Here is a 14,738-nt window from a genome sequence, read left to right as displayed (position 1 = left end):
TTAATTACTTTCTGAACGATGTTGTTTCTCACACTTTTCTGAGAAAAGTGTGCAGTTTGACAAAAACCAACAACCTAATCTTTTTCTTTAATCATCACAATTAAGTTTTATTAATAATATGGCTTATGAACAGAATTTGCTAATTTTTAATTACTATTCATCAGTCTCAATTATAATGGGTATAACAGGTGGTATAAAAGGTGAATTTTTTTCTTTTTTGTTTTCTTTCCCATAATAGACTCTTTGAATTCAGAAAGGTGATTGGAAATCGAGAAAGATGCCAGAATCTGGTTTCAAGGGATTATCCTGTATACATTGATAAGGTATTCAAATGAAAGAAATACAATTGTAGATATTCTAGTTTAACATAAATATGTTGGGGTATAACAACAATAAACACTAAAAGATGAGTGCAGTATGAACTTTTCATTTAATAGTTAAAGAATGCTATTTGTACCCTAACTGGGTGTTTTTAATAACTATATTCATGTATATTTGGGACTGTATATTTAGTACTTGCCTAAATATAGGAAAGTATTTAGGCTGGATCTTTCTGAGTCTCATTTTATATCTTTAGGCATAAGAGGTTTAAGTAAATAATTCAACATTATAGAAGACTAGTAAGTGTTAAAGGGGAGTAATCTAGTTGGAAAATCAATACATAAGGAGTTATTAGCAAAAAATTGTTAACACCAGGGAAAATGTTATCAGATATAATTAATTGCTGAGAAAATGGTAGAAAGAAAATGCCATAAAATTAGAGAAGATAAAATGTGTTTTAATTTTTTGTTTTGTTTTGTTTTTTGAGACAGAGTATTGCTCTGTCACCCCAGGTAGAGTACAGTGGGTGGCATCATCATAGCTCACTGTAGCCTCCAAATCCTGGGCTCAAGCCATCCTTCTGCCTCAGCCTCCTGAGTAGCTGGGACTAGAGGCACACGCCACAATGCCCAGCTAATGTTTCTATTTTTTGTAGAGAAGGGGATCTCGCTCTTGCTCAGGCTGGTCTCCGACTCCTGGCCTCAAATGATCCTCCCGCCTCAGCCTCCCAAAGTGCTAGTATTACAGGCATGAGCCACCTCACCTGGCCTTTAATTGGTTTTTTTTTAAGCAGCCAACTGATTTTCTGTAAAATATTTCTAGGTTTATGTAATCAGATACTTTGAGGTACTGTTGGAGAGGGGATAAAATGGTTGGGCTTCACACATACCTCATTTTTCTTCAACCAAAGTAACTCTACTTGTATCTCTTATGTATTGCATAGTTTTAGATTTCTTTTTTCAAAAGAGTTCCACTGCTAAAACCAAAATTTTATAAATTGAGAATCCTTCCTTTATATCATAGTTGTTCCTTGTGTGTCTTTTGGATTTAGAACATTTCTAACTCTCAAATTTTGTTAAATATTTCTATATTCTCTATTTGTTTCTATTAAAAAATTATAGGCTTAAAATAAACAAATTTAAAGCATACCAACTAAAAATCAAAAGTTTTCCTTAGGCTGGGCACGGTGGCTCACGCCTGTAATCCTAGTACTCTGGGAGGCCGAAGAGGGAGGATCACTTGAGGTCGGGAGTTTCAGATCAGCCTAAGCAAGAGCGAGACCCCGTCTCTACTAAAAAATAGAAAGAAATTATTTGGACAGCTAAAAATATATATAGAAAAAATGAGCTGGGCATGGTGGCACATGCCTGTAGTCCCAGCTACTTGGGAGGCTGAGGCAGGAGGATCGCTTGAGCCCAGGACTTTGAGGTTGCTGTGAGCTAGGCTGACGCCACGGCACTCTAGCTCGGGCAACAGAGTGAGACTCTGTCTTAAAAAAAAAAAAGTTTCCCTTAATCTCTGCCACTTTCTACCACCTAATTCCATCTCCCTCCCAAGGGGGAATTACTGTTAAGATTTTGGAGTACATTCTTACAGACCCCCCCACCCTTAGTTTTTAAAAATTGAGATATAATTCACATACCATAAAATTTATCCTTTTAAAGTGTACAGTTGAGTGGTTTTTTAATTATATCACCAAGGTGTGCAACCATCTCCTTTGTCACTGTTTAATTCCAGAACATTTACATAGTCCTAAAAAGAAACCATGTACCCATTCACTGTCATTTTCTATTGCCCCTGCCCCCATCTGCTGGCAGTCACTAATCTGCTTTCTGTATGTATGGATTTGCCTATTCTGAATATTTCGTATAAATGGAATCATATGTGACCTTTTGTGTCTGGCTTTTTCACTTAGCATGTTTTCAAGGTTTATTCATGTTGTATCATATATCAGTATTTCATCCTTTTTTTAAAAAAACAACATGAGAGCATTCAATAAAAACTTCATTCTTTCCTATGGCTAAATAATATCCCATTGTTATGATGTACCACATTTTGTTTATGCATTCATAAGTTGATGGACATTTGGATTGTTTCCAATTTTTGGCTAATATAAACAATGCTACTATGAACATTTGTGTACAAGTTTTTGTGTGAACATATGTATGTTTTCAGTTCTCTTGTGTGTATACTGAAGAGTTTAATTGTTGGGTCATATGGCAACTCTTTGTTTAACTTTTTGATGAACTGTCAAACTATTACCCAAAATGACTGCCCCATTTTTATATTCATACCAGCAGTGTATGAGTGTTCTAATTCGCCATGTTCTTGGCAATACTTGTATTTGTCCAAGCCATCTCGGTGGGTGTAAATGTATTTCATTGTGGTTTTGACTACCGTTTCACTAATGACAGTGAGGCTGAACATCTTTTCATGTGCTTATTGGCCATTTGTATGTCTTCTCTGGAGAAATGTCTTTTCATATCATTTGCTTATTTTTAAATTGAGTTATTCATCTTTTTATTGTTGAGTTGTAGCTTTCTTAATTTTAAAATCTCTAATATATATATTATGATGTATAGGTCTAAAATTCTTTTTTCTCACCAAATTGCCAGCTATCCAAACACTATTTGTTGAATTATTATTCTCTTCCACATTAGTTTGTTCTTCCTCCTTTATTAAATAATAACTTATTAGTTTGTGCTGCTCCTTTATCAAATAACTTATTCTTCTAAAATATATAAGAAAACTTTAAACCTATACTAATAGGCATAAAAAAGACTAAAATGGAAAGACTTTTGGATTAAAAATTTAATAATCTGAAGCATTATTAATGCTCCTTAAGCATTTCTTAAAATGCAATAAAATTCCAATTAACATATTCAATTTAGAACTTAGATCCATAAAAGCATCCTCAAATTATTTGAGGAAGATATATGAGAGGACAATCAGATGAGGAATACTCTGAAAAGGAAGAGTGATAAGGAAAGACTAGTTTAGTCATATATCATTGAGTATTACAAAGCTGCAGTTATCACCACAGTGTGATATTGGCACAGAAATAAAAGATAGGCTAATAAGACCTAATAAAGGATTGAAAATTACTTGCAGAAGTTTATGGAAATTTAGTATATGATAAAGTAGTATTTTAAGTCAGTTGCAAAAAACTGTGGATTATTTAATAAATGACATTTGCACAACTGGCTAGAATTTGTGTTTTTTTTTTTAAAGCTGGATGTATACAGCAGCCACAGATAATGGTTTTCTGTTTCTGATTTTAATGAACATATTTGGTAATTTACTATTACTTTAATTTTGACTATTGGCCTGAAACAGATTTTTTTAAGAAATAATTATTTGAAGGGAAAATAAGTATAGTGTTAAATGTTAGCAAATGTTGTTTTTTGTTATATAAATGTAGAAATCACATTTTTTATTTACTATGTTGATGTGACTCATTACATCAATAGATTGCCTGATATTGAACCACTGTAACATATTTGATGTCAATTCTTATTTGGTTATAGTAAATCGTTCTTATGGTTATTTTTATATTGTTGAATGTTATTGAATTCTCTTAACTAGTATTTTGAGTTGTTGCATGTCAATCAATGTATGAATGAGATATATTTATAGTTTATTTTCCCAACTAAATTGTGGTAAAGGATGTCAAAAGAAATGAGTGTGGGTAGGAACTGTGTTTTTTTCTTTACTTTTTTTTTTTTTTTTAATAAAGACAGGGTATTGCTGTTGCTCAGCTGCTCTCAAACTCCTGAGCTCAAGCTGTCCTCCTGCCTTGGCCTCCCAGAGTGCTAGGATTACAGGCATGAGCCACGGCGCCCGGCCTTGGAACCGTGTTTTTAAGGAGCACTGGTGGGGGTGAAGTGGGTGGGGCACAAAAAGGATACATTAGTAGTCACTGAAAGAAAGTTTTTAATTGAATAGAACTTTTTATTAGAAAACATCCATGATAGACCAAGATATCGTAGTCTACTTGCATACATCTTAGTTTTGATTTTCTTTTAGATTGAAGAGCAGTCAGACTGTAAGATCCTAGATGGACACTTTGTTTCCCCCATGGCCCATTATGTGCCTGATATCATGCCAATTGAATCTGTTACTGCAAGGTAAGAATTTTTGTCCAGAAAGTTAAACTATTAAGTCATTTATGTTCATCATGTTCAACACCATGTTACTTCAGATTACTCAGGAGTAACAAGGCAGGTCTAAATTACTGAAAAGGATGAATTAGAAGATATTTTAATTCTTCTAAGGACAAAAGTAGTATATGTACAAGGATGTTCACTGAAGCACTACATATTGTTGCAAAAAATGGGTAATGCCTAAATGTTCAACAATAAGGGATTAATTCATTATCCATACTGTGGATACTGTTATTGACATGGAAATATGGTCACAATATGTGAAAGTTTAAGAAACTAATACAAATGATTTAGTTCAGTTTCTCTAAACACATAAGCATGCACACATAGTCACACAGAAAAGTTTCCAAAGGATATATATGAAAGTGCCAGTCATGTATATTTCTGAGTGAAGAGATTTTGGCTTCTAAAATTTCAGTGTTAAATTTTTAAAATGTATGTGTGCTGCTTTTGTAATAGGAAGAAAAAGATATTTTTAATTGAAGAAACTAAAGAACATGTAGTAACTCAGACTAGACAGACCTACATAGTTTTGCTAAGTAAATCTCCTCAGGATGATTTGTAATTAGCATATCAGTTTGTGAATGTAAATGGATAGTCTAAAATACCTGAAGTTCTTAGGTAGATAACTATACAATAGTTGAAACTTGGCTTTTTTGGATCTTCTTTATACCATTATTTTGCTTTGTTGACATGTTCATCACAGATAGTACAGGGGTTAATTTTAGCCCGATCTTGTTAATGGGTTTTTAAAATTGTTTGTAATTTTAAATCAATTAGTATATTTTATTACTGCATAATTTATTTTGATGAAATACTATAAACTCCCAAGTGATGTATCTTGACATCCATTTTTTTCTTCCTTTACCCCCTATAATTTTTGGACAGCAGTTTATCTCATTGCATTAAAATATTAGAATGTACAAATAAGAAAGAAAAAAGTATTGCAAGGAAGGATAACTGCTATTTTCTGTATATTCTTCTAGTCTTTTTCCTATGTGTACATATAAAACTGTGCTTATTCTCTCTTTCTTGTGACCTAAATAATCAGTGAATATGCAGTCCATTATCGTGTTAATGTTGCTTATATTCCATACCGTGGCTCTACCATAATTTACTATTCCTTATGGCGGACATTTAAATTGCATTGTTTTTCACTATTCTAAACAACATCACAATGAACATCCTTGTATACTTCTCTTTGCCTACTTCTCTGATTATTCTCTTGCCAAAAGTTGCTAAACGTAGAATTTCTGGGTTTATTAGATTTGCATGTCAGACAAGACCATAGGATACAAGGAAAAATAACAAAACAGAAAAAAATTTGCACAGATTTTAAACTTTTGATCATATTGTTATATAAGTAGGAAGAGTGTTAATAATGCTATGCTAAGTTTAGATTAATTCACAAGGAGAAACCTATTTGTCCTATTGTCATTTGGTTGATTGCTCATGATTCTGTCTCTTTTTCACAGTTTCTGTTTTTATAGAGGTAGAAAAAATATACTAGACAAATGACATAAGGGAACTCAAGTATTCTTTTTCCTTAGTGTTTTAAGACTGCTTAATATCTGTCTGTAGTGACAGGGTAGATAGACCACAGACTCTGGATTTCCCTACGTAATGTGAAGTTGTAAATTGTCATGTATCCTGTGGAAGCCCATATTGTAAATGTACTTATGTCAAAATTCCAAATGAACTATAATATATACCTTTTTAATTTTTTTATTTAACAAGCAGTACAAAAGCAATCCATGTAACCAAAAAATTTGTACCCCTGTAATATTCTGAAAAAAACATATACTTTTTAAATTATGGGTACGTAATACTTGCGTATCTTTACAGGGTACATGTGATGTTTTGATACCTGCATACAATGTGAATTAATCAAATCAGGGTAATTGGGGTATCCATTACCTCAGGCATTTATCATTTCTTTGTATTAGGAACATTCCAATTCCACTCTTAGTTATTTTAAAGTATATCCTAACTCATTGTTGATTATAGTCATTAGGTCATTAAATAAGAAATGTTCAGTTTCAAATCAAAAGTGTAGTTTATTATATCTCAAACAAGAAGCAATACAATTAATCAAAGTGTGTGCCTAAACTATAAACATAGTTTTGCCATCTTAATGGTAGCTTGCTTATGCCAGCAGCAAAGAAGCCTGGAAAGCAAGTGATGATGAAATCTTAAAAGTCATTTCCACAGCTTGTTGAGAATTGAATATTTTTCCTCACAAGAAGTGATCCAAAGCCTGGAAGAAGTGGTAGTCAGTTGGTGCAGGGTCTGGTAAATATGGTGGATGACAGAGAGTTTCCAAGTCCAGCATCTGTAGTTTTAGCCGTGTTATTTTTTGCAACATGTGGTCTTGCAAGAAGATTGGCCTATCTCTGTTGACCAATCTTGGCTGCTTAATCGCAAGCATCCTCATCATTTCATCTCATTGGTTGTAGCAGACATCCACTGTAATCGACTGACCAGGTTTCGTGAAGCTGTAGTGTATAATACCAGCGCTGGACCACCAAACAGACACCATTAGCTTTTTTTGATGAATATTCGGTTTTGGACTGTGCTTTGGCTCTTCACCTTTGTCCATCCATTGTGCCCAATGCTTGCAATTGCCAAAAAGAGTCAATATTTTATCACACATAATACAGTGTAGAAATGGTTTGCCTTTATGTTATGACAGCAAAGAAAGGCAAGTTTCAAGATGATTTCTTTTCTGATGCTTGTTTAATTCATGCAGTACCCATCTATCCAACTTCTTTACCTTGCTGATTTGTTTCAAACGGTCCAATGTTGCTGGAATAATAATGTCAAACCTTGCTGCTAATTCACTTACAGGTTGAGATGGATTCACTTCCCCTACAGCTTTCAGCTCATCATTTTCCACCTTGTTCTCAGGTCACCTACATGATTCATTTTCAAAATTAAAATCACTAAAACAGAACTTCTCAAAACATTGACATACTGTGCATTCATTAGCCATATCCTTCCCAAACACTTCTTTGATATTGTGAGCTGTCTGCACTGAATTGGTTCCATGAAGGAACTCATATTAAAAAACACAAATTTCTGACTTACCCATAGTTTCAGAAAAAATACTCTAAAAAAAAAATTTGAAAGCTTAATAACAAGTCAAAACATGCATTTGGAAGAATGAGAATGTACTTTCACAATAAAAAAAAAAGCAAGTATCAAAGTGAAATGTCAGACATATCAACTGTCAGTACTTAAGGAAATCACCCTCCATAACTTAATAACCTAAAACTTTGTTGTACTATCAAATACTGTTCATTCTATCTAACCATATTTTTGCACCCATTAACCATCCTTACTTTATCCCCTTCTCCCCGGTACCCTTCCCAGCCTCTAGTAGTTGTCATTCTATTCTCTGTCTCCATGAGATCAATTGTTTTTAATGTCTAGCTCCAAAATATGAGTGAGAACATGTGAGATTTTTCTTTCTGTGCTTGGCTTATTTCACTTAACATAATTGAACTATAATATTTCAAAACATAGCATTAATTTGACCAACTTTCAATAATTTTACGCTAACATGACATAACTTAGTATTAAAATTTACCAAAGATTGAATTCTAATAAAAGCTAAAGAAAATTTAATATTTATCTTCTGGTGAAATATTAATATTCTTACAGGGATAGTTTATTTATGTCTTCCATAATGATTTCATTTTTTTCAGTGTCAGGTCAAAAATATTTTTTACATAATTGGCTTTAGGTTTCTCAAAAGTGTAGGGATGCGGTACTCAATGTATACTTTCAAATAAAATGCTCATGGTTTTCATGAAATTTTACTCCATTTATAGAAATACGTGTGGGCCTGGCAAAGTGGCTCACGCCTGTAATTCTAGCACTCTGGGAGGCCAAGGCATGAGGATTGCTCGAGCTCAAGAGTTCAAGATCAACCTGAGCAAAAGTGAGACCCTGTCTCTACTAAAAGTAGAAAAATTAGCCAGGTGTGGTGGTGCGCGCCTGTAATCCCAGCTACTCAAGGAGGCTGAGGCAGAAGGATCACTTGAGCCCAGGAGTTTGAGGTTGCTGTGAGCTAGACTGACACCACAGTACTCTACCTGGGGCGACAGAATGAGACTCTGTCTCAAAAAAAAAAGAAAAAAAAATTTTTATTCCAATAACCTATAAACGTTATATTCTAAGTTATATGAAATGACTCATTCTGAAGTTTGTCTTTAACTCAGTTTGCCACTATGGTACTTTGCATACTTAGTAACTTTTGAAATCTTTTAAATGATTATTGGGATGAAATATTGGGCTTTTAGATTCTAGATTCAAAGCAAAGCAATTTTGGGAACAGTTAGCACAGTTGTTCATTGATTTCTTTATTACTGAAAGTTGAAGAAGTTTCTTGTTATATGCAGTCTCATTTAAATGTATATATTTAAAAAACATGAATATAACATCTGCATTTGAAAGTAGAGTTCTGGTGGCTTAGTTCCCATCATGGCTTAAAATGAAAGAGGCTCATAGGTGAAACTGAGTTACTGATATGGGGAAAAAAACAGGATTTTTTACTCTATTTCAAAACAAAACAGTGACAGCACATTATTTAAAGCATTCATTTTAATTGTTTTAAAATCATAAAATAATATATCGTCATTATAATAATGCAAATATACAGATTCTGTTAATATGCACATTGTAAACCCTAGAGCAAGTAACTACCAGAGAGAAAAAGAGACAGAGAAGTATAGCTAATAAGAGATAAAATAGAAGGGAAAAAAAACCAATTAATCCAAAAGAAGGTAGGAAAGAATTTAAAAAGGAACAAAGAACAGGACAAATAGAAAGAAAATGGCAACATGACTTAAATCCAGTCATGTCAATAATTACATGAAATGTAAATGAACTAAACACTCCAATTAAAAGATAGTCTGGACTAACACAAGACTCCAACATATACTGTATACAAGAAATATATTTTTTAGATAGATTAAAAATTGAAGGTTAGAAAAAGATAGACCATGCTAGCATTAATCATAAGGCTTGACAAAGTATTATCAGAATTGATAAAGAAGGACATTTCATAATGAAGTAACTTACATGCATTGCCATGGGACAAGAGGAAAGTAAAAATAATAGCATGAGATATCCAGGTTTCTACTGAAAATTTTCTTTTCCTTTTTTTTTATTTTTTTTTTTGAGACGGGGTCTCGCTCTGTCACCCAGACTGGAGTGCAGTGGCCGCATCATAGCTCACTGCAGCCTTGAACTCCTGGGTTCAAGTGATCCTCCTGCCTCAGCCTCCTGAGTAGCTTGGACTACAGGCATGTGCCACCATGCCCGGCTAATTTTGGTCTATTTTTTGTAGAGATGGGGTCTTGCTCTTTTGCTCAGACTGGTCTCGAACTCCTACCCTCAAGCAATCCTTCCATCTCAGCCTCCCAAAATACTGGGATGACAGGCATGAGCCACTGTGCCTGGCAAAAAAAATCTTAAATGTTTTCATTTCCCCCACATCTTTAAAATATCAGGAAGCAGGACTGTGCTGAGAATGCAAAATGAAGGAGTGGTGTTAGTTAACATTGGTAGTTCTGATTATGAGACTGAAAATTAAGAATTCCTATGAGCACAAAACAGAAATAATCATTGAACCATCCTAAATGTTTTAATCTATGTTCTATTTAACAATCTATTGACAATAAGTAACTAGTGATATTGCCCTTTTGTCCAAGTAAAGTAAGCTCAGAATTGAGATTTTATGTTGCCTGAGAACATAGCCACCTCAGGTCAAACATTGACAGAGTATAATATTTTACTATGACAGTAATTCTAAAATGTCAAATGCTATGCAAATTTTAAAGAGAAGTAAATTGAGTTTGGGAAGATGAAAACATCTGAAGATGAATGGTAGTGATGGTTGCACAACAAAAGTAATTGTACTTAATAATGCTACTCGGGGGAAAAAAATAATGCCACTGAATTACACACTTAAAAATGGTTAAAATGGTAAATCTGGGCTGGGTGAGGTGGCTCACGCCTGTGAGTCTATCACTTTGGGAGGCTGAGGTGGGAGGATTGCTTGAGACCAGGAGTTCATAGTTATAGTGAGCTATGTTCATACCACCGCACTCCACCCTAGACAACAGAGCAAGACCCTGTCTTTAAACAAACAAACAAACAAACAAAAATCCCAAAAGAATAATCACATTAAATTTGTGTTTATGTTGTATTCAATATTTTAATGTCCTAACAGAAAGCAAATTTAGAATATCTTCGTAGCTTTTAGACAATATTAGTTTAGTCACTTAAAATGTGAATGTCAAAATCCTGAATGATCTTTTCTCCTAAATATTTTAATTATAAAATTTTTAAGGATTGAAAGTTTATATTGAAAGCCTTTTAATGAGAATTTTACTGATGTGTTTTTTAAAAATAGGTTCCAATTTATTGTGCCTAAAGAATGGAACAGCAAATATAGACCTGTCTGCATTCATCTTGCTGGAACAGGAGATCATGTAAGACTTCACTGTAATGCCTTAAGCTTTATATAGTTTGTTAACATATTCTCCTTAACAGATGTGGTTATTCTTTAAGCATGTCGTCTTTTCTTTCCTTAGCATTACTGGAGGCGACGAACACTAATGGCCCGTCCTATGATTAAAGAAGCCCGAATGGCTTCTTTATTGTTAGAAAACCCTTATTATATCCTTTTGGGATACCTAAGAAATCTTTTCTCTTATTTATTTATATAGTCATCAAAAGGAATAATAGATAGTGACCAATTTACCTAAACCAATTAAATGTAGTAATCAATTCAGAAAATACTTAAGAAGCAAGCATGAAAAAGAATGAAAGATTATTTCATGCCTTTTAAAAACTAACATAAGGATTATACTTCGATTGTACTATAAACATAAATTGTACTTCTGTTTCTTGTGACACTTAATGGTAGATTTTAATATTAATAAGTCAAATGTTTGCTATTAAGGAAACACTTATGTTTTAAATGCATTTACAGTATCAGCTGAGGTTTAGAACAGTTCTTAACTTAATTTTCAAGATGACATCAAACTATTCACAGAAGAAGAAATGAAACTAAAATACAGATATAAAGAAGTGTTCGACGTTGCTGGTAATAAAAGAAATGTTAAGTTAAAGCAATAATTCCCAAAGATTGAAAAAAAACCCATAGTACTGGTGAGGCTACTGTTAAATGGTCATTCTTATCACTAATGACTGTGAAAATCAGTTCAACACTTCGGGAAAACATTTTTACCATAGGTATCAGTAGCCTTGAAACATCTCACATCCCTTGACAGTGATTTTGATTCTAGGAAATTTATTCTAAGGCTAAAATACTAAGAAAAAAGAAAATTATAGAAAAAAAATATAGTTTTATTTATAACGGTAAAGTATTAGAAATAGCTAAATGTCTACAATAGAGAAGTGGTTGAGTAAATGTGGTTCATAATATTGGAATTTTATGCATTTCATTGTGTTATTTCTCTACCACTTACTACCTTTGTGATCTTGGACCTGTTACTTAACCTTTTAGTACCTCAATTTTCTCATTAGTAAATGGGAATAAACTGTTAGGTTATTGAGAGTATTAAATACTTGATACTGTCCAGAACAGTGCTGGGAAATAATAAGCATTCAGTAAGTTTTAACTGTTAGTTGTTATTAAAAAGTAACATAATATGGGAAAAGTATTAAAAGGATATAAAACTCTGTGGTATGTCACAGGTATGCAAAAAACCTAAAAACAGGAAATCCAAAACAAAAAGTGCATAAGGAAAACTACTGGAAAGAAATATACCAAAATGTTAATATGGTTGTCTATAGATAAAGAAGTTTTTCTTCAATATGCTTTTTTGTATTTTTTATAATAAATATCATTATATAAATGAAAACAACCAAATCAATAAATTTCATTTTAAATTTAAGTTGAAGATTGCATAACTCTGTGAACATACTGAAAACATTAATTTGTACATTTTACTGAGTGAATTATATGGTATGTATTTCAATAAGGCTATTTCTAAAAGAAAAATTAGGTTGAAAAATTTGAGAACTTCTAAACAGCCTACCTGAAATAACTAGAAAGAAGTTATTTCAGTATTAAATTGTGTTAAAATGTAAATATTTTTCTTAAATTAATGTGTTCTCAGACAAAAATTATTTAATTATTTTAAAACTTTCTCTTTGACCCACATTCTTAAATGGCTGCAGAAAACCCAAAGATCAAGTGTAAGTATATATCACCTTCATTTTTGCAGTCTTTGTACCAGATATTCAGTATTGTTAAAATTTTTGGTAGCCTTCAGTTAACCATTTCTTTTTTTTTTTTTTGAGACAGAGTCTCGCTTTGTTGCCCGGGCTAGAGTGAGTGCCATGGCATCAGCCTAGCTCACAGCAACCTCAAACTCCTGGGCTTAAATGATCCTACTGCCTCAGCCTCCCGAGTAGCTGGGACTACAGGCATGCGCCACCATGCCCGGCTAATTTTTTCTATATATATATTTTAGTTGGCCAGATAATTTCTTTCTATTTTTAGTAGAGACGGGGTCTCGCTCTTGCTCAGGCTGGTCTCGAACTCCTGAGCTCAAGCAATCCACCCGCCTCGGCCTCCCAGAGGGCTAGGATTACAGGCGTGAGCCACTGCACCCGGCCCAGTTAACCATTTCTAAGTTTAATATTCAAGTATTTGAGGGGGAATTCTATTATAAAACTAGTATAAATGTTGACTCTAATATTTATTTTTAAGATTTTTGCATTTTGATATTTGATAAGGAGATATAATAAGAAATTTTAATAGGCTGACTTAAGATATGTTTTATTTGTGAAACTGTCACTGAAGAAATAATAAAACTTTTCCCTTTTTAAAGTACATTTGCTTTGTGTAGTTATACACTATGCTTTTTATTCTTACAATGCATAGTATAGAAAATCTGAAGATAAACTTTCTCTTTTTTTTTTTTAAGAGATGGTGTTGCTCTGCCTAGGCTGGAGTACAATCATGCCTCACTGCAGCCTTGCACTCCTCAGCTCAGACAATCCTCCTGCCTCGGCCTCCTGAGTAGCTGGGACTATAAGTGTGCACCACCATGCCTGGAGAATTAAGAAATGTATTCTTTTTTTCTTTAGAGATAGGATTTTGCTGTGTTGCCCAGGCTGGTTTTGGACTCCTGGACTCAGGTGGCTCAAGTGATCCTGCCACCTCAGCCTCCCAAATAGCTGGGATTATAGGCATGAGCCACTATACCTGGCTGGACATAAACTTTTTCTTCTCAGTCTTTTAAAATGATGAACTGTGAAAGCAATGTTTTGCATTTCCATAATCTATACTGTGTTTCCTTTGGTTCATTCAATAAATATTTGACCCTAGATAGTGGAAATACAGCAACAATAAAACAATGTCTTCTTATAAAGCTCATATTCTAGTATGAGAGATAGATAAAAATAAATAAGATGATTTCAGATATTTATCAATGCCATGAGGGAAATAAAGCAGGGCAATGGGATAAAGAATTATAGAGAGTGTAGTGTAAGAGCAGTATTATACATGAGAACATGATATGGTGAGAAACAGCCACTCAAGTGAAGACCTGGAGGAAAATCAGCCACAGAGAAGCAATAGTAAATGAAAAGCCCAATGTAAGCACAAGGAGGGGAGAGTAGTACAAGATGAGATCAGAGAGGTAAACAAGGGCGAGATTATGATGCCATCATGCTTTGAATTTTATTGAAAGTGCAAATAGGAAGTATCTAGAGAATTTTAAACGGATGAGTGACCCGATTTGTGTTTTTAAAGGCTCATTTTGGCAGAAGTAAAATAATAAGACATGTTTATGATTGGATGTTGTAAGTGGGAAATCAAAAGTTTTGACTTGGAGATGTTAAATTTGTGATCTCTGTTATACTTGTAAGTGGAGAAGTAGAGAAGTCAGCTGGGGAGTTGGAAAGTGGTAGAGATGTAGATTTGGAAGTCTTATGTTCTATCCAGTCTTGTTATGGTACGAAAGAAGTACAGATGAAGGTGGGGTGGGGTGGAGGTAAACCTGTATACTATAAAGGATAGTTTAGAATGAACTGTGATAATTTACAATGAACTTTATGAAACTTTGTAAACAATTAAAGTCCAAGCTAAATAGTTTGAGAATTTTCACTCTGGAGGCAAAACCTAAATTCAGAACTAGGTCTGTCATTTTTACCCTATCCAGAGGTTGGTTAAAAACCAAAAGGAGTTTATTGAGGTATAGTGAGAGG

General features: G+C 33.6%; 1 protein-coding gene across 5 annotated transcripts in view; it reads left to right on the top strand.

Moving 5' to 3' along the window:
• The window catches only part of ABHD18 (abhydrolase domain containing 18), a 51,807-nt gene that overhangs the window by 11,197 nt on the left and 25,872 nt on the right, over window positions 1–14,738 (top strand). For all 5 annotated transcript variants that reach the window (XR_006735402.1, XR_006735403.1, XM_045552305.1 and 2 more), the window contains exons 3-7: window positions 239–323; window positions 4,348–4,448; window positions 10,906–10,984; window positions 11,087–11,171; window positions 12,692–12,719. Coding sequence is in view for 3 of the 5 variants with exons in the window: in XM_045552305.1 (XP_045408261.1) it covers window positions 239–323; window positions 4,348–4,448; window positions 10,906–10,984; window positions 11,087–11,171; window positions 12,692–12,719 (378 nt within the window). In the remaining 2 variants the exon portion in view is untranslated. The remainder of the gene's footprint in view (window positions 1–238; window positions 324–4,347; window positions 4,449–10,905; window positions 10,985–11,086; window positions 11,172–12,691; window positions 12,720–14,738) is intronic.

The sequence above is a fragment of the Lemur catta genome, chromosome 5, assembly GCF_020740605.2.
Source record: "Lemur catta isolate mLemCat1 chromosome 5, mLemCat1.pri, whole genome shotgun sequence".
NCBI lineage: Eukaryota > Metazoa > Chordata > Mammalia > Primates > Lemuridae > Lemur > Lemur catta.
The sequence above is the reverse complement of the archived record's forward strand: the minus strand, read 5'-3'. Positions and strand labels throughout refer to the sequence as shown.